The following is a 20,560-nucleotide window of genomic DNA, read 5'->3' as shown; positions in this document are numbered from 1 at the left end:
AAAATATTTCATTCCAGACAACCATGAGTGCAGAAACTAAATAGCAAAAAATGGTGCAAATGAGCTCTCTGTGCTATAACAAAATTGTGTAGAGATTTGTGGATATTGATATCAATAATTTTATTATATAATGTATAAAACATTCAATAAAGTATAAACATCAATTGCTATTGAATCAGCTAGCCACTGACTAAATAGAAGCAGTGATGTGGTTAACACATTATAGTACATGTGTTAGAGGTTTTAAGCAACAGAAGAACTAGAGACTTGTATATTACTAAACTGCACCCTGTACACTCTTATTTTAGAATTGCCTGCTGGAATTTAAGTAGTTTTTTTCAGCGCCTTAATACATAGACACCTCATCATCATCATCACCATTTATTTATATAGCGCCACTGATTCCGCAGCGCTGTACAGAGAACTCATTCACATCAGTCCCTGCCCCATTGGAGCTTACAGTCTAAATTCCCTAACACACATACACAAACACACACACACACACACACACACAGACACCTGTGTTTTAAATTGTAGCCATTTAAAAATGAAGTACATTAACCAATTTTCATATATATAATGGTGTAACTTATTTCATTTTAGTATGAAAAAAGGTATACAATGCATATATATTAATGTAATTAGCATAACAGTAAAAAATTATTGCCTATTTCTTTTTACTTATGTTTTTTCCATTTATAGATGCTACCAGAACCGTACTTGGTCCCACTGCCTAATGGATCTACAGATGCCACATCCTCAGGATTATGTTGATTATAAAAAAGATGGTAGAAGCTTATTGTATCCTTTTACGATTATCCTGTATACAACCCACATAATAAAGCTATCACTTATAGGGAAAAGTATGTCCAGTGTTTAGCACAATATCTGCTTTTGAAGTTCAGATCAGGACTAGGCAATAGTCAGTGACTAGTAATCCATTATTTTGTTACCCATGTGAGATCAAGTAAGCAGGAGAAACAGCTAATAATGTAAAAGTCTGCATACCTGTTATATTCCTAGCTTCTGGTAAAATAAAGATAAGGTAATTAAAGCATCATTATATATTTATTTAAGTATATTATTATTTATTTTAGTATATTATTTAAGTAGATACAAAATTTTCATGAAGTTTTGAAACTAAGGGTGTGATTTGTGAGAGCTGCATATATGTTAGAGTTGGTGGCCCTTTAATTGTTGCTTAGGTATAAGGGTTTTAAATTCATCCATAAAGAATTTGAACTGGCACATTTAAGTGGAAAGACTTGAACTTAAATGTTTAGTAACTGTTAACTTTGACATACCAAACTAGACAGGAGCTCCTTCTATTAGAAAATCATATTGCATAACAAGACATGACAATATGCATACAATTAATTGCAGTTGCAGTATGGCAAAATTCAAAAGACCACACATGTAGCACAAAAAATGACAATGATAATTTTTTCTTAATATTGAATGTAATAATCTTGATGAAAACAGGTGTTTCTTTTCAAATTGTATAATTTTATTGAACTTTGCAGATTACATTTGCACCCTATGGGCCTGATGCTGAGTTAGAAGCAAAGCAATAAAAGGAGTAGGTTTGCTCCTGGATAAACCATGTTACAATGCTAGGGGTGCAAATTTATTCTTTTATATGCAATTCAAATACTGGCTGTTTTTTTCATGCAGCACATAAATACTTGATTTCTACACTGAAATTCAAAGTTGACATGACATGCCTTGTACCAATTATGGGCCTAATTCATTAAGGAAAGTAAGGCAAAAAAGGAGTAAATTTGATCCTGGACAAACCTGTTACAATGGGATGCAAATCAGTTTATTATTTTGCATGTAAGAAAAATACTGGTTGCTTTTCATGCAGCACACAAATACTTAATAGCTTTATTTTCACACTGAAATGTAAAGTTGATCTACCCCAACTATAAATCTGTCCCCACATTTTAAATTTACCTCCCCCTTCAACTTGGTTTTGCAAAGGTGCAAAGTTACTCCTTTTTATTTGCTTTGCTCTCCTCAATGACTCAGGACTTGGGACAGGACATGTCCTAGATCAACTTTAAATTTCAGTGTAAAAATAAACTATCAAGTATTTGTGTGCCACATGAAAAAGCAGCAAATATTTTCCTTGCGTGCAAAAAAAATACATTAATTTGCACCCTTTCCATTGTAACATGGTTTGTTGAGGTGCAAATTGACTCCTAAATTGTCAAAACTAACTACGCCAAAAGGGAGAACATGTGAACTATGAACTGTGTAAAGTTATGCAATAATTTTAGTGTCATGGACAAATGCATGCATCCTTTCCGAATTGTCTACTCCTCTCAATATCAAACATGTAATTTTAGTAATGATTTTCCCATATGACTTAAAATGTCAATGTTTGGTGTTAGTACCGTTGCTTATTATTTGTCCTTTTAGATGAAGGCTGGTCAACTATTTTTTATATTTCCATATTGCCTAACAATGTAATTGTATAGATTGTATGACATCATTTTTAAATAACTTTTTTGTCTGTGTAATTATAATTTTTTTGCCAAACTGTTCATGTAAATACTTGGTCAGCACCGTTTTCAATCACTGCCCCCTTTTTATAGGGTGTAACTTTACTATAAAATCACTCTGTTCGGTATTGGCTATGAAGGTTGAAAGTGACAAAAAAAGTTCTGGAAGATTGCATTTGCTTATTCCTCCACATTTACTAATACCAAAATGGTTAATTTTAGGCTTTTAAACATTGGATGAGATGCGAAAGCAAATTAATTGTATAATACTCTTTTAGCTTTTGTTGTGCAATTATTATTATTATTATTATTATTATTATTACTACTACTACTACTTTTGCTGTTACAAATCTTGATTAATTAGGTATTAATTGTGACACGCCGCAGCTTGTGCCTTCATCCCTTGCTAGGGGAGATGAAGGAGGAGGAGTTTTGGAGGAATAACTACAGGATCCAAGCGCACTTCACTCATCTGATTAATTGCTGACTTTCAATAGGGTGTTTCCAAATTCTTGATTGATACCCTGATAATTTTCTCTATATGATACATAAAGCTCCATTCTCTTGCTCTCACTGACCAGACATTGGCTAACATTTTTATTGTTCTGACAATATCTGCAACAACCAATCATACTTTTAAGTTTTAGTAAAAGCTACAGATAACTAAATTTTAGATCTTGCAATACAGTCGTCAGGCTTTTCTAGAATGCGTTTATTACACTTGTTTAATTAAAATACTAAAAATATGCTAAAGGTCAGATTTCAAGAAAATAAATGAATTTCTAAGAAACAATGGCATTAAACCATCACAACATATCGCATATGCAGTTAAGTTCCGGTTCAGGTTTTATATACCTGTTCTAACATCAGCTGGAGGGAACAATAATGAGGACACTTCCAGATTGGTTTTCATCTTCTAAGAATTAGGGCAATATTAATTTATTCAAGAGCCAACAGACCTGTTGTGTCTCTCCCTTTATTAACATTTAACGCTTATCTGCACCTTCCGTGAGATACAATCTAATTGTATGCTCCACTAAGTTATTTAAATTACAAAACATAAAGCTAATACATGGTCTTGCTTCCTTCAGCATATTTTCTGTATATTTAATCAGACAGTTCTTTTTCATCAAAAATGTATTTTGCAGAGTGTGTCATAACCACATTGTTACTTGTTTACTTTTAGCGTTGTAATATTGCATTCACACTTTTTCAATTACTTGATATCACTGTTAAAGATAAAATATTCAGTCAACCAGCTTTACCATTTCAAAGACTATTTTATGCCTGAATATTGAAAACTGTAATAATCACAAAATATTTGGGGCATTGCATATCATTTAGATATGTCTGGTGTTATTTGGATGGTAATACTTTTGTCTGCACTGTAAAATCTAGAATTCTTTTAATAATAGTTTACACATTTTAATGTAATTAATAAGATGAAAACCTGTATTAAACTAAATATTAATATAATTTTAGATTTCACATGCCTTTGAAGTAAAAATAACATTCAATAATCAGCATTTCTTTATGTCTTTGTTCAGTTTTAACATGGAACCCAGTTATGATTTTCTTCATATATATGAAGGCGAGAGCTCCAACAGCCCTATAATTGGAAGTTTTCAGGGCTCCCATGCACCAGAAAGATTAGAAAGCAGTGGGGACAGACTGTTTCTGGCATTTCGCAGTGATGCATCAGTTGGCATGTCTGGGTTCGCCATTGAATATAAAGGTAGTTATATGATCATTTCTGTTCATTGTGTGACTGTAAAAGTCAAATCATCCATTGATCTTTTTTTAATTCTAGCCCATTTACTGTATGCCAGTATAGACAGCGCTTCTTTTTAGCTCACAAGTGCAGAACATTGGTATTAAACATGTTGGATAAATATCCCCTAGATATGCAGTTTTAACCTGTTCATTTTGGGATGTTAAAACATTCTTTTTTTGCAAAAAAATATCAAGATACACAAAGCATATTATACTCTCATTAATATACGATACATAGTGTCACAAACACGCTCCCAGCTGCCGTGACTTTGGGGTGATTGCTGTATGAGGTCACACAAGATTCCAGCCCGCAGTCTCTCTCTACCTATCACACAGGTTATAGCCCTACTGAAACGCCCCCAAACAGCGCTCACACCCCCACACACTTCAGGTTTGCCACCAGCTATTGAATATGAGCAATAGGACCCCCAATATATTGTCCCACAAGACTTCTAGCTGCTCACAGACTAGCAAGTAATCATACACTCAAAGTTTGTATCCAAGGTTGTAATATTAAACTTGTAAGATCTTGTTATAAGCTGTAGTGGTTAGATACTAAATGTCACGTAATGAGTAAACCAAGTCTGGATGAATGTAGCCAAAAAGGTAGCAGTGAGAAGCACTTGCAGAGTATGTTAGGAGGATGTTGGTATTGAAACTCAATATGGTAAGTAAGCTCTGTTACATTTCACAATGACAATACTTCCGATGATATACTGAATGAAGGGACTCGATCCACGGAACATGAGCCTTCTCCCCCAATGAAACGTCCCTGCTGGTGCAATGGTTTCCCGATTATCAATCTCCGACCGAAACACAATCCCAAAGAGAGACCAAGTAGAGTGGTCAGATAAATGCAACTTTATCTCTCTTGATAAAGTTAATTATGGGAATGAAACGCGTTGAGAAAGACCGCAAATTGCAATATATGTTATTTCATATCCATTGATGTCTGCTATTCTATGCTTTAGATGTCAGTACTTATTTTCTTTGTTTGCCGATAAAGTTGCATTTATCTGACGACTCCCCTTGGCCTCTCTTTGGGATTGTCTTTCGGTCGGAGATCGATCATTGGGAAACCATTGCACCAGCAGGAACGTTTCATCGGGGGATGACTCTGCAAGGCTCATGTTCCGGGGATCGGGTCCCTTCATTCAGTATATCATCAGAAGTATTGTCATTGTGAGAGGTCGCAGAGCTTAACATATTGAGTTTCAAAACCAACATCCTTCTAACGTACTCGGCAAGTGCTTCTCACTGCTACCTTTTTGGCTACATTCATCCAGACTTGGTTCAGTCATTACGTGACATTTAGTGTCTAATCACTAGGGCTTATAACAAGATCTTACAAGTTTAATAATACAACCTTGGATACAAATTATGAGGGTGGGGTACGGCATATCGATGCTGAGAACCTCAACAAGACTTGCCCGACCTGAGGACTCCGAAGGGCTGCTTCCCGACCTTCACCGATGACGACTGCTCTTCACACCGATTTCAGCAATGATGATAAAGTAAAAAAGCGGCTGCAGTTAATGACGTCATTGACCATTCCGACGCAATTATCGCTGTTGTTAAGGGGGTAATGTAAGTATGCACCCATGTCTAATGTAGTTTACAAAGGCTTCTACATTGTACATGGGTGCATACTTACATTACCCCCTTAACAACAGCAATAATTGCGTCGGCATGATAAATGATGTCATCAAGCGAAGCTGCCTTCTTAATTCATCATCATTGGCTGAAGTCGGTGTGAAGAGGAGTCGTCATCGGTGATGGTCGGGAAGCAGGCCTTAGGAATCCTGATGTCGGGGTAGTCAGCATTGATATCCTGACTACCACTGAACTTTGAGTGCATGAATATATGTTATAATCAAGCAGATTTATCGCCATTCCTGCACCTTATTGGCCAATTATTACAATATTGCTCATTTGATTTTCATGTCTGCTTTTTTCATTGTTCGTTTGTTATTTTTATGTTGGTCTGATATTTGAACGCTATAGGTTTTTCTTTTCACATATGTTGTTCAGATTTTGGGAAATTCTCCCTAAGAGCTGCTTGTCTCAGGTTGGGAGTGAGCAATTGAATTGGAGCGCTTATCCTGTATATTTGTATCACAGACTAGCAAGACCCACACCAGCAAACAAAGGGTTAACTCTCCACACCTCCAGACTGTTACACAAATGTAAATACAAGCACCGACTAAGCTTGTTAATCAAATGTATCATCAAATCAAGCACTCGCATTCAAAGGGTTAACTTGGTCGAGCTATATTCTTCTTAACAGGCTAATGGATTCGTTAGAGTATCAAGGACACCACATATTAAATTATAGATTTAATATACAAAAGTACAGGGCATTCAGATAATAAAGAAAAATAATGAATAAACAATTAATAGATTGACATACACAAGCAATACAGTTTAAAATAAAAGGGGTTACCTTCAGAGTGTCACTTATATGAATTGCATACTCAGTGCCATGGGAAATTGGCAAGGAAGATGGACAGCTTATCATTGTGAATTGATTTCCCAAAAAGTCTAATGATTTGTTATAACTGGTCTCAGTTTTTTAAAGACACTTCGACACCTGTCTCTGCCCCCAGGGTTTGTGTATGTGATACTTTTTTCAATCACCATTTGCATGCTGCCTGATTTCATACCCAATTCTACTATGTGACCTAACGTTTCTGTGGAGCGTCACACAGACCCAATTTTATTATTAATAAATCCCATCTTTGTCCATCTTTTGATACCAAACATGATGAATTTTTGACAATGTGAAAAAACTTTTCCAAAGATATGTGATTTTAGCTGTTCCCGAATACCACCCGTACCTGTCATTCACAACCCTGGTGTGATTTTTACTCCTCAGTATGGAGTGGCACCTAGATTTTCCAAAATATGAACTATTAAGACATTTTTCTTTGAAGCTCATATTTCTATATACCTGTATATGCCTTCAAAATGCTGCCTTGGGCTGCAAGGATGTCCAGCTGTGACTGGCCTCCTAACATCTATTCAGGAGTCCAAAAACTAACTTGTGTCAGGATATATATCACAACAAGAGCTCTTTGAAGCTGCCACAGGTGACAGTCCTATCTTCTAATCAAATACATTTACATCAGACTTTCTGTCTTCACATTTTACACTTTAGTAGCTAAACTTCTCAATGGATTCATTTGATATAACATATTTACACTGCAGTTATAATTTATCCCTTATAAATAACTATAAGTTCTCTATGTTCACGACACTTAGAACTGTACTGTTTTACATTTTTACTTCTGAAAAATAAAAAAGAAAAGAGAACGAAAGAAAGGAAAACTGAAAAAAAGAAAAGAAAAAAAAACATATTATCCTATTTAATTCAAAAGCTCAAAAAACTTACATCTCTTGCAATATAGTAACATTTACCTTTGAAAAGTGATGCGGCCAGGAGGGGAAGGGGGTCGATGGAAGGCCATTGCATCCAAAAGAAATAGGAAAACAGGGAAAAAAAAGTGAAAACTGTAAAAATCATTTTCCAAGTTTCCAGGATAATTAGTGTGACAAACAAATAGAAGATAAGCTTATCATTTACGGACAGGGCAATACTGAGAGTAAGAGTTAGCCCTGGTATACAAAGACACCAGTCCACATTGGTATTTATATATTGCCACTACTGCTGACACAGACCATAGTGGGACCAATTGCAATTTATCTGATGACTCTGGCACTGTTTTATTTAAAGCAGGACTGGGAGGCTGACAGAAGTTAAACCACCTATTCCTTTGAAAAGTTTGGGAGCCCAAACTGGCCCATTAATGTTCTCAACCAAAGCAGGTCTTCTCAACAGGGCCTGATTATCCAATAGACTGACTAGGTTGCAGCCTAGAGTGCAAGGCTTTTTTACGGGGTGGGGGTTTAGGGGCAGCCGCAAAATTTTTAAGGGAGCAAAATTGTGACACAGGGATTTATATACTGAAATAATTTTGGAATATTAGAGAATAGTTGTTCTCTAAAGCAAAAAAAAACATGAACGAAAAATGTAGTAGGGTTTTAATCTTGATGTATTACCATGTTGATGGCTGAAAACAAGGAGTCCTCTTTGAGAGGGCGCATTAGGATAAGCATGTAGGAGAGATAGATATGGCGACAGGTGCAGGCGGGACAGCCCTCCCCTCCACGTCTTCTCCCTCAGAAGCGCTCATTCGTGCTTCCGTTCCGCTATACAGTTCTGTTTTTAATGAAAACAAAATGAGTGACCATTTTGAAAAGCTAAGTGTAGCTGAGTTTTGAAAACACAGGAACATAAACATAGGGGGCGGTGAAGGACGCTGGATTTTATATAAGGACAAGTTCATTTTTTCCTAACACTTATTAGCCTGGTGTTAAATGTGAGAAGGCACTATAAGAGAGTTAATCTAGAGTGACCTGAACACTTAGGCTAGGTAAACGCTGAAGTATTTTCCGACCAATGTGTTATCTACAAAGGTTTTATTAACGACTGCAGATCTGATCGCTCAGGCAATTCATGCGTACACACACGGACACGATTTACCTTCAGATCTGTGTGCTTCATCTGGTCCTCTAGTCATTTAGAAAATGATAGCACAATAGTCACTCATTGATTCATTCATTTATTCCTGTCACACTGATTAAAACCCCCCTTGTTATAGCTATCCACATGTCCTTACAAGTTTCGTTAGCTTCTGTCACTCTGCAAATGAAATTTTCAGTCTCAAAACGAACTAACAAACAAACCCATCTACAGCACTCTCTACATTTAAGTCATCAGAACATATTCATTGATGGCATCAGCTGAAAAAGATCATGACTCTGTAAACTCTATGGAGATCGTGATCATGAGTGCATACACGCTACATGATTGGAAGAGGATTGGAACAAGATTATTAAACAGTACGACCAACCAAATGAAACAACAATCGGCACTTTGGAACGATTGTTGTTCATCGTGTGATTATACACACTAATGATATATGTGGCCGAGAGGCTGTTTATAATATTTGGCTGAAAAACCTCTAGCCTTAATCAGGCCCTGCTTCTTGAAAATGCCGGAGTAGTCTGATTGCCAATTCAGTCCTAAACGCATTTATAGAATTCAACTTTAGAATTTAGACAACAGTTTGCTATTAAGAGCACAAATAGTATTACTATTATATAGGTGCAGTGCAATAAACATGACAATTATATGTATATGCTCTGACACTGCCGCATCATTTAAGCGTGTGTCATGATCTCTGTTTTGGTGTGAAATAAGACAACTAGAAACTAAAATATTTTAATAACTTTTTTTGTTAATTTTAGCAATCATTAAAAAATAAAGTTAACAAATACATAGGTTTGATGAAAGTCATTTGTGTTTTTGATTATTTGCCTTCTAAAAACATCTGCCCTATCTTGTGCCATCATAAAGAACATCTTGCAAACACCGGGGGTATATGCACCTGTCGAAGAAAACCATTCTCATTTTTGTGAATTGCCTGAATGTTTATAAATAATTGCCAATTATATATATATGTTTTTTTGTTGTGATTTGGTTTATGATTTTTTTATTGTGTAGCTGTAAAGATTCTCTACATGAAGTGCATATATGTATGCAATAGAAATAGGTCCACATCATTATTATTATTATTATTACAAATAGAAAAGGTTTATTCACCAAATACTGTAGTATTATACAATTGTGTTGTAAGAAATATTAGTTGCAAAAGTGTGAAAAACCTCAAGCTTTTGGAATGGGTGCACTGGCTTTATTGTATTTCTTGCAATACAATTGTGAAATACTACACTATTGGGCAGGGCCTGATTAAGGGTTTAGGCCGCCCTAGGCTAAAACACCTGTAGTGCCCCTTAACCCTTCCCCCAATGTATAGGCGTATAGGAATACTCCTGAATATGAATGTTCAGGAGTATTCTCCAGGATTCACATTTATACAGATTGTGCCATTGTCACTTACTTGTTCTTGCTCTTCTCTCTTGCTTGTTCTTGCTCTTCTCTCTTGCTTGTTCTTGCAGCCTTGTTGTCGTCTTGCTGGCTTCTGGAAAGTTGAGGTCCTGTTTTGAAAAGGAAAAAATGTATTATAATGCAAAATGTTAACAATCCATGAAAGATTAGGTTCTTTAGTTTAAACAAAACTCTCCCTTATAGACAAATATAACTACCCCATTGTACAGGTACATATAAGCAATATATTTTGTGGTCAATTAAATACAAACCTCTACCAGACCCACTAATATTTAGCATTCTAGTGATCGCTGAGATGACAGAGAGCATCCATGTAACCACCACACAATAAAGAGATCAAGCCTTCCAAAGCTGCTCTATTTTTTAAATACTGCCTCAGCCATTTTTATTACTAGCCCCACAACCATTTTCATTACCCCCCTGCAGCTATTTTCCTTAACCTTACCCCCTGCAGCCATTTTCCTTACATCTTCCCTGCAGCTATTTTCCTCACCTTCTCCCACCCTGCCTCCACACCCCACTCCACTCACTCATTCACTCACTTATCTTCCTCATTACAGCAGTCTTCCTCTGGGCAGCCTGCAGGAAATCCACTTGTCTGTCAGACCGGGGGGCAGAGCATGCTTAGTCAAGTCTCATGAGATGTGTAAATCTTGCAAGACTGGACTAGGAGCTCTGTGGCTGCAGAGACAGGCAGCTAACAGCATCGGATTTGCTATCAGGCTCCCTGTCAGCATAGTGACAGTCAGGGACACCCCCATTGGACCAGGGGCGGCCCGGATGATGCAGATAGTCATGGAGTGCACCATTTGATAAAAAAAAAATTGCCAGCAGCACCTCAGGCTGCAGTCGGATCAGTCTAATGGTTGATCAGGTCCTGCTATTGAGCACCTATACCTTTTATATCTTCAACAGATTGTTGTGACCTGATTGAACAACGGGTATTTTAAGGTTGTCTGTCGTCAGGGCATATTCAGAATAAATATTGTATTTAAACTTGAACAGGAAAAATATTAGCGTAAGCACCTAGGACATGGAAGTACCGCAAAAAAATTTAACTTTGTCTATCAGTATTATTATTGATTTGTAAGGAGCAACAATGCTTTACGGTCCCAGGGAACATGAAAACAGAGCATACATAAAACAAGGACATAAAAGATAGACAAATTAAATCCAGAAGTGAAACACAAGGTAGGAAAGCCGCTACTCCTGAGAGATCAAGTAGGAAACTATAGCATACCATATAGATTTTATAGTCATTAATTTCTATTTACAAAATGATAAAAGAAAATATATGGACAGGTTCTCTCTTAATATTGAAAAAAAATGAAAAAACCTCTATGTGTCATTGTATACAACTTGGTAATAAAATAGTATGGAGGTCAAAAAGTAGAAGGTTGTATTATTCTTGATGAAAGAGTGAGGATGATACTACACATGTTATAGAGGTATAAAAGCTGAGAACAGGTCATGCTGTGTCATTGTAAAATTACAAAGGATGACGACAACAGTAGACTGCAGAGGGTCAAAGATCAGAGGAAATGGGTCAAGGAAGAACAAATACTTCTAGAATGCTGGAAGCAAAACTGAGAGCAAGAGAAAAAAAAGCTGAAAGGGAGATGTAGAGAAATGGGGAATGGGAGACATAATTAAAGAGAGACAGCTGGGATCACGAGTGTTATATTTGAGAACAAATTACCTTGCACATGAATTGGAAGCAGAAGAAAGGAAATGGAAATCCTCAGTACGAAAAGAAAAGTAGCTTACAAGAGAAGATGAGAGAAAGTCAAGCAAATGTAATAAGCAGTATAGTGTTAACTTGGATTGAGTTACAGAATTAGAAGCTCATCTGCTCTTGAAAAGAACTTTGATTATTGAAAGAGGATGCTGTCATTGATACATTGTGCATGCTTTTAAAGTAACGGTAACAGAATGACAATATATTTCCCCGGTCTGAGCACATATTTTTAAAAATTGTCTCAGAATTCTTCATAAAATAACCTGCATTTTAATGTCTTAATATGATGTTTTACTTTTGTAGTCATTATTTTTAGTTATATGTTTATACTTTTCTTTTACAATAGAAAAGCCTAGAGAAGCTTGTTTTGATCCAGGGAATATTATGAATGGGACTCGAATTGGAACAGACTTTAAACTTGGATCTACAGTAACTTATCAGTGTGACCCAGGTTACAAAATTATTGAGCCTGCAACAATTAGCTGTGTGATTGGCGCAGATGGGAAGCCTGCATGGAACAAGAGTTTGCCATCGTGTAACGGTATGTTTTCCTCTATTACAAAACATTTGTAGTATAATAGTAGCTGATATGCTAAAGTTCATTTTAGTAAAATATAATGATAGAATGAAAAGAACAGCTAAAGACAGTCGACAACTGATATAAATTCACAGATTACTATACACATTGAATGTGAGCTAATAGCACTATGCATGTGGTTGCTCCCCTCTAGTGGCTAGAAGTCAGGAAATGTTACTGCAGTTTCATCAGGAAGAAAATTGTGTTTGTACAGTAACAAAAAAATAAAACAAATGACAGCAGCATTAACATCATACTATTAGTGGCTAATTAAAAAGAAATCAATACTATGTTTTCTTTTTATTTAGTCAGTAAAAAGTATCACATACAAGAAACTTTCTATTGTAATTTGAATTCAAATGTATATGCTTTTGAGCTGTATGTAACGTGGGTAGTATGTTACGTTATTTTAGCTTGGTGTGTCTAGATTTTATATATGAGATAATTTATCTCCTACTGTAAATTATAAAGACATTACTAGTACCAGCGCTGGGATTTGCCAGGCAGGGCTTGTAGCACTATAGCAGGGAAGCCTGCAGAGTGGGGTCCTCCTGCCATAATGCCATATCTACCCAATGCTCCGTCCCCCTCCCCCTAGGTATAAACAGCACCATGGTGAAAAGAACTATGTTTTCACCCACTTTTCTGGTGCAGTTTGAAAGGGGTATTAGTTTAAAATAGATTACAAAATACCATTATTTCCGTAGTGCACTACAAGTCCCAGAATGCCCAGACTGCTATTATTATGCTATTATTATGTGTTCTGGTCTGTTGGCACTTGTAGTACTACAAGTGTCATAATTCCCATGGCAGCCAGAGCATGCTGGCACTTTGGGAATCACAAGTTCCAGCCTGCCCTGGCAGAAAAATGTAAATATAATACAGACACGGGAATAAAAATAAATGTATTTGAAAAAAAATAACCCTATACTACCCTCATTTACCCTTTTTATTACTCACATATTTTTGAGAATACCAGACAGTTATTATGGGAATATTAATTTGAGATTTCTTAGTTTGAAACATCATGTAAACGCAATAATAACAATAGAATAAATGGAATAGAGAAAGTAGCCTCGTCTTCTATAAGCAAAAATATACACGCAATGTCTCACAATGTCCTGACAATGTTTAATATTTGGATTTGTAAAACTGAGTACAACAAGGTATATTGCAATTGTGTGTTATTATTCAGCAAGCACCTGGATTCAGTTCAAGTCCTAGCTCTTATTTAGACATAATCATAATATCCCAGCTTTCAAACATTCCCTGAGACCTATCAATGTTGAGACTATAGATTAAATTTATCAAGCTGCGGGTCTGAAAAAGTGGAGATGTTGCCTATAGCAACCAATCAGATTCTAGTTGTCATTTTGTAGAATGTACTAAATAAATGATTACTAGAATCTGATCAGTTGTTATAGACAACATCTCCACTTTTTCAAACACACTGCTTGGCTACATAGATACCAGTTTATAACTTTCACTAAGGTTAAAGATTACAAGGGTCATTTACTAACAGCAGGGCAAATTTCACTATATCCAAACACTATAGGGTATAGTTACTAAACTGCGGATTTGAAACAGTGAAGATGTTGCCTATAGCAACCAATCAGGTTTTAGTTATCATTTATTTAGTACATTCTAAAAAATGAGCTAGAATCTGATTGGTTGGTATAGCCAACATCCCCACTGTTTCAAACCCGCAGTTTAGTAAATATACCCATATATGTAATTTACAACTTTGCTCAATAAATCTCTTTTAGTTTATTTGAATGCTGGAAGGCCATAATGGATACTATATTTGACTTTATAAAAGGTTACAGGATCACTAAATTCAGCAATTATCCCACATTCATACCAAACTAATCATTGCGGAATCTGTACTTCATTACCTTCTATTTGGAATATTTAGTGGATTGCCATGCTAAGGACCATCTCTTATTATCCATTGATTATTGGTGTACCATGAAGATCAAAGTGCACACAATTAGAATAAATATCATAGTTTAAATTCCAAAGAATCATTTATGGTTATGCCCCTCTGCCTTAAGTGAGCTGACTGCAAGGGCTAAATGCAGGGTATTCATGTTAGGTACAAAGCTATATATAGCATGCATCTAGCCAAAGACTAAAGAAGGAATTCTAGCTACAAAATAGACTATTTTTGTTGATTTTGCATGTTAAAGTAGAAAATGTTCACAAAAGTAAACATACAGGTGTTATAAAACAGTTTACAAGGGTTAGAAGTGCATTAGCTTAAATAAAGGTGAGGGCTGTAAACTAAATTTAAATGGCACATGCTTCCCTCTCTGCTGCACACTCAATCTGTGATATTTGTAGATATCTCAGATTTTAAAGTAATCACCGATATTAACAAACCTTTTATATTTATTTCTACCACAAGGATAAATATGTATTGTTTGCCTTGATTGGAATAACAGTTAAGCATTTGTGTGCATTTAATAATTATATATCATTTGTCTAATGTACAGTACAATGTGTAACCTAAAATATCTATATTTGTGTTTATATGCTAAAATAGACAGTGTTTTATTAGTCTACAGTGCACTAGACCTATGAAACCATATTCCTGTTTGGTTGCTATCAGTTATTGTACTGTGTACTATGCACTTGTGTTAATAAACAACGTCCATTGTATATTTAAGTTATGGAAGCTATATACAAATAGTAGCATCCACAAATAATGCAAACAAAAGGGCTAAAATTAGTGTTTTGCTTTTAATTAAATGTTTTAAAATATCATTAATCTAAGGCAGTGGTCAGGGAACAGGGGTAAATTACCCCAAATGAGGTAAAAATTAAATTCCTGGGGGTAATGCTGCCAATTCACATGCTGTCAGTTGGATTGTAGACCCCTTTAAATGTGAAATTGCTTTTGTATCAGAAGAGCCTCAAGGGTTGGCAAAGCAGATCTGTCATATATTTGGATGTCAACAGCTGCAAAGACATTCAGAATTGCACATGAGGAGGCAGTCAAAAAGTTGCTGCCTTTTGCAACAACCTACGTTTGCGAACAAGGATTTTCCACTCTAAGGAAAATAAAAACAAAGCAGAGAAATCGATTGGACGCTAAAGACTGTATCCAAAACGCTCTGACATCAAAATGCCCTAATATTGATGCTCTCGTATCAAAAATGAAGAAACATCATTTCTCCAAAATCCTGAAGTTTTGAAGTTAAAGCTTTCAAATAAATTTTTAATAGATTCTATCAAATTTTGAATTCCAATAATTAATAATATATGATTTTCTTCATTTCAAATCAAGGGGGTAACGTCGGCATATCTAAATATATTTTGGGGTAAAAGGTAAAAAAGTTCCCTGACCCCTGATCTAAGGGGTCGATTCAAAGCTACATAAGGTTCGGGTGTGCACATTTCCGGATACTACTGTAGCCCACATATGCACCTCTATGATGTAACATTGCCGTGCAGTGCATTCCATGGCGCATCACTCTGAATTGAATCTAAACCAATGACATTAAATGTTAACTTCTCTTGTTCCAGCACCTTGTGGTGGTCAGTACATGGGAATTGATGGAGTAGTTTTATCCCCAAATTACCCAAATAATTACACTACTGGACAGATTTGCCATTATTCAATAACTGTTCCCAAGGAGTTTGGTAAGTTGCTTACTTCTTTATTTATTCATTTAGTTATGCATCTATTTGTTTATTATCGTTCAAATGTGTATGTAATATAATAAAATACACATATCAGTATAAATCAGAAGGAGGTATTAGGGCACTTGCAACTTGTGATATAGAATGAGTTAAATGATTCTGCAGATTTCAAGATTCAACACATGTGGGTGTTTTGTGGTTATCAAATCAGTTCACGGAGGGTCTGCTCTTAAAAAAAAAATCAAAATGAGTGTAATTTTTGAACAACATATTCTATAAAGAAAAGTCATAAATAAAAAAACTGAACAAATGTGCATCCTTAACTATTATATTCCTAAAATGTATTTTTTTGAAACAGAAATAAAAAATGTGAGTCCATATTCTGATGATAAGAGTATTGACTTAATATAGTGAATTCTCTTATGTGCAAACAGTATTTGTGCAAACAATTCCATTAACTAACTCCTATTTGTCTCCTCTTATTCTGCAACAGATTTAGGCAACTTGTGGCCCTCCCACTGTTGCCAGAGGCTAGGAAAGTATGCTGGGACCTTTAGTTTCACAACAGCTGTGTCTCAATGCCACAATAATTCAATAATCCAAAATGTGGAGTGTGGCCAAGTAATGGTCAATGAACAGGAACAAATTCCCCATTAAAAATGATTTGCAGGGACAGAGTTCCCTTATGCACTGCATATATTCAGGAAACACAGGTCCACGACAAATCTGTTTCAGGCTATTTCAGGTCTCTAAGTCTGAGATGATTTGCAAAATATTTCAGTATCTGTCAAGGGAATACTTTGAACAGCACCCTATTCTGCATATCCATAGAGGGGGTTAGAAAATAAGTTTTGGCAAGATACTGGTATTGGTACTGATACTGGTACTGATACTGGTACAATAAATGAAGGGTTTGAAGTCTTGAATGTAAGCTTCTAGGTTATTTTTGTTTTTTCCATAAAGAAAAATATCTACTTACCATTATGGTTGTATGAAGCCTTAGAAATTCTGTGCACTTTAATTTCACCAAATATTGTCTCGAAAGTCATGGGAGGGGAGGGTCATTTTGCTTTTTCATTTTCAAATCTGATGAAAATTAATTGTGATTCATGACTTTTAAAATAACTCTGACTTTTATTTTCTAATTTACTTATTTTACATAAGGCACCGTACGTTGGAAATAGTGCTGGTCCTGATATCACCAGCTAGTGCTAATTAAAATAATATAAAACAGATTTAATTAATAAATAAGTCCTATTCTTTTAATATAACCTGTTTGGCAGAGAAGTGAATTTGCTAGTTCACTCAGAAACAGAAATAAACAGGCCTGTGTATAGTGCCCTGTGTACATTAACTTCTCAAGCAGCTTTTTATTTTTTTTGCTTTTGTTATTTTGTATAGCTTTATAGTTTGTTTTTACAGTGCACTGTGTAAGAGAACCATTTTTCAAATTATTTATTCACTGCACTCCTGTGAATCCTGAATCCAGTACCACAATCATATTAAAAAGGTCTGGTCCTTTTATAACTGTAGGACCAGTCCCAATGGGAAATAATGGTAGTACAGCAGTGTTCTGTATTGCATCTCCGCTGCTTTGGGATGCCCAATTTTCCAGTGGATTTTATTTAGTAACCAGTTTGAGACCAATGGTAAATTAGGACTAATTCATAAATCAGTTTGCCTGCAGGGAATCTCTGAAATTCGTATAGCAAAGAGAAAGAGCAGAAATATATGACAGGACACTCCAGGGTATTCAATTACATTTAAAATCATACATTTTTATTGATATATATTAAAAAAACAACAGTACCTCTTATTAAAGAGCAAATATGGTAAATTTATATTAACCTATATAATATAGGGAGAAGCTGCTTCATATTGGTAGCTAATACTAGACATCTAAATATATATATTAAGGGTACACTGATGTTACTACTAAAAGTGATAACAGAGTCAATATTTTTCCAGAAACAGGAGAGAAACCTAGATTTTTATTAAACATCACTAAAGCAGAGTCATTAATTAAGACACAAATCAAAGTGTTTATTAATTACACAAATAAAGAGACAACAAAGCGATTGCAGTTAACCCTGCATTTTTAATCACTTTTTTCAAGTTAATCACTACACTTCGCTACCCTCTGCTTTTAATATTTTGTGACCTTTTGTGGAACCAGTGATAAATTTTCTTTTAATACATAGCAATAAAAATGTGTTATTTAAAATGTAATTGAATACCCTGGAGTGCCCTGCCATATATTTCTGCTTTTCCTTTTTTGTCCATACACATTTGTCTAAGTAGCTGGGTGCACTTTTCAGTCTAATATTTACACCAATATTCTGAACAAATTTGTATGACCAATTGCATAGAGGATACCTAGATCAAAGTAATTGGATAGTAAAACCTGGTGCGGTTAGACTCTCTTCTTTATAGGAAATCTCTGAAATTCCACAGAATTTCAGAATCAGATGAATCAATGCCCCAATCTACATATAATACCTGGAGATGGATGACAAACAAGAGAAATATGAAGGTCACCAATGTTAAGTGCACATTTCTGAATACCTTGCAATTTAACAGCTGAACAGCACTAATATTAGGCACTTAAAGCTACACTACCATCTTCATAAAATAACTTGCTAAGGGGGCCCTTTACCCCCAGCCAGAGCCATGGTTTATGAGGTTCTACTAGTTCAGTAATACAGTACTGGCAAATCAATTTATCTAGCCACCTTTAAGTGGTAGTGTAGAGTTGGTGTGAGCAGCATGAACAATCATTACAAACTTTTTGACCCCTCTTCTTTCCCTGGTTTTTGTCTGGGGCTGTAATAGGAACAGAGGAGCCCCAGGAACAAAGGGCTGCAAAGAGTGACCACATGTAAAGCTCTAAAAAAAATATGCTGCAGCTTATTAGTTCTCTTGGCTTTAAAAGAGGGAACAATACTGTACTTTAACTCATTCCATACAATTTGTGCTCTGAAGATTTACTTTCCTCCGCCTATGAGATTGCATTTGATGATACTGATTTCTTTGTAAAAATAGCAATACCAACATAATAAAATGAGTTATTTTTTTCTACAATAGTTGTGTTCGGTCAGTTTGCCTATTTCCAGACAGCATTAAATGATTTGGTTGAACTTTTTGATGGTGCTCATCCACAATCAAGACTGCTCAGTTCCCTCTCAGGGAGTCACACAGGTAAATGAAACTACTATTTCCACTATTTCTATACAACATGGTGCTTATGTTTGTGCTTCTTTTATGTCTGTGTTTTCATAAAGGCATTTTCATAAAGTGTTTACTCCAAAAGGTTGTCTATATTGTTATATGTTTTGCATGTGAGCACTGCAAATGTATTTGATATTTGTTACTAATACTGCAGTATTTTAATGGAATATTGGGATATATTAGAGTTTTTGATACTTGTTAATTATATGAGCTTCACTTCCACTTGAACTATCGGAAAAACTGCAGTTGCTGTGCCTCATTCCCTTCTACTGTCTTCTCCCTGGTGTCTCCTGACTGATATTTATATAGGTGCTCGACGGAGGCCACTTAAAGCTGAGTAGCAGCCGCTGTGACATGAGCAACTCAACCACCAATAATTCCAGATATCGGTCATGACCGAGTTGCTAAGTCCAGGATTCAGTTTTCTACTTCTTGAGCAGGCTAGGATACCAACCAACAGCTAGTTGGTTAATATTATTACTTGTTGATCCCATCTGGGTCATAGACAGCTTGTTCCTGCACAGCTCAAATATTTCCCATTAAAGTTATAACAAATAAAACACTGTATCCATATTCTCTCCACGGCTTGATTCAATTATTATGGGTGCCTTTATTACGTGAACTTGCGGGACAGTGGGGTAAATAGCTTCACTGCCTAGGGTCAAGCTCCATTTTACTAAACAAATAGCAAGACAGGCTCTAGAGGAAACCTTATCTGGTAGCAAGTTTAATAAACAATGCTATTTTTGGTGCCAAAACTAATGCGCAGAGCCATATATGTTACTAACACTAATATGCAGGTTCATATCTGGTGCCAAGAACAGACATGCAATGACATATATGTTTTAACCCGTAGCCAGTAGTTGATGTGGAAATTTAGAAGGAGTGGTATCAAAATTTAGAAGTGGCAGTATGAAAAATGTAATGGGAATGTAAGTGAATGGAATATGAGAGTTTTAAAATGAAGAAAGTAGGAGAAGTGACTGTATGGCATTTCATCATATACTCCCACTTCATCCACTGACTGTAGCAATAGAAGGCTTAAAATTAATTTGGGGAGTTGTATTTGGAAAGAGCACCAAGAAACAGCCCTATCTCCTTTATTCAAGCCATCTGCAGAA

General features: G+C 35.7%; 1 protein-coding gene across 1 annotated transcript in view; it reads left to right on the top strand.

Moving 5' to 3' along the window:
• The window catches only part of CSMD1 (CUB and Sushi multiple domains 1), a 1,526,452-nt gene that overhangs the window by 1,236,693 nt on the left and 269,199 nt on the right, over nucleotides 1–20,560 (top strand). Inside the window, exons 29-32 of the mRNA XM_075202483.1 lie at nucleotides 4,055–4,242; nucleotides 12,336–12,530; nucleotides 16,095–16,211; nucleotides 19,296–19,409. Of these exons, the coding sequence (XP_075058584.1) occupies nucleotides 4,055–4,242; nucleotides 12,336–12,530; nucleotides 16,095–16,211; nucleotides 19,296–19,409 (614 nt within the window). The remainder of the gene's footprint in view (nucleotides 1–4,054; nucleotides 4,243–12,335; nucleotides 12,531–16,094; nucleotides 16,212–19,295; nucleotides 19,410–20,560) is intronic.

The sequence above is a fragment of the Mixophyes fleayi genome, chromosome 3, assembly GCF_038048845.1.
Source record: "Mixophyes fleayi isolate aMixFle1 chromosome 3, aMixFle1.hap1, whole genome shotgun sequence".
Lineage (NCBI taxonomy): Eukaryota > Metazoa > Chordata > Amphibia > Anura > Limnodynastidae > Mixophyes > Mixophyes fleayi.
Note: the sequence above shows the minus strand (reverse complement) of the source record. Positions and strands in the feature narration are given on the sequence as shown.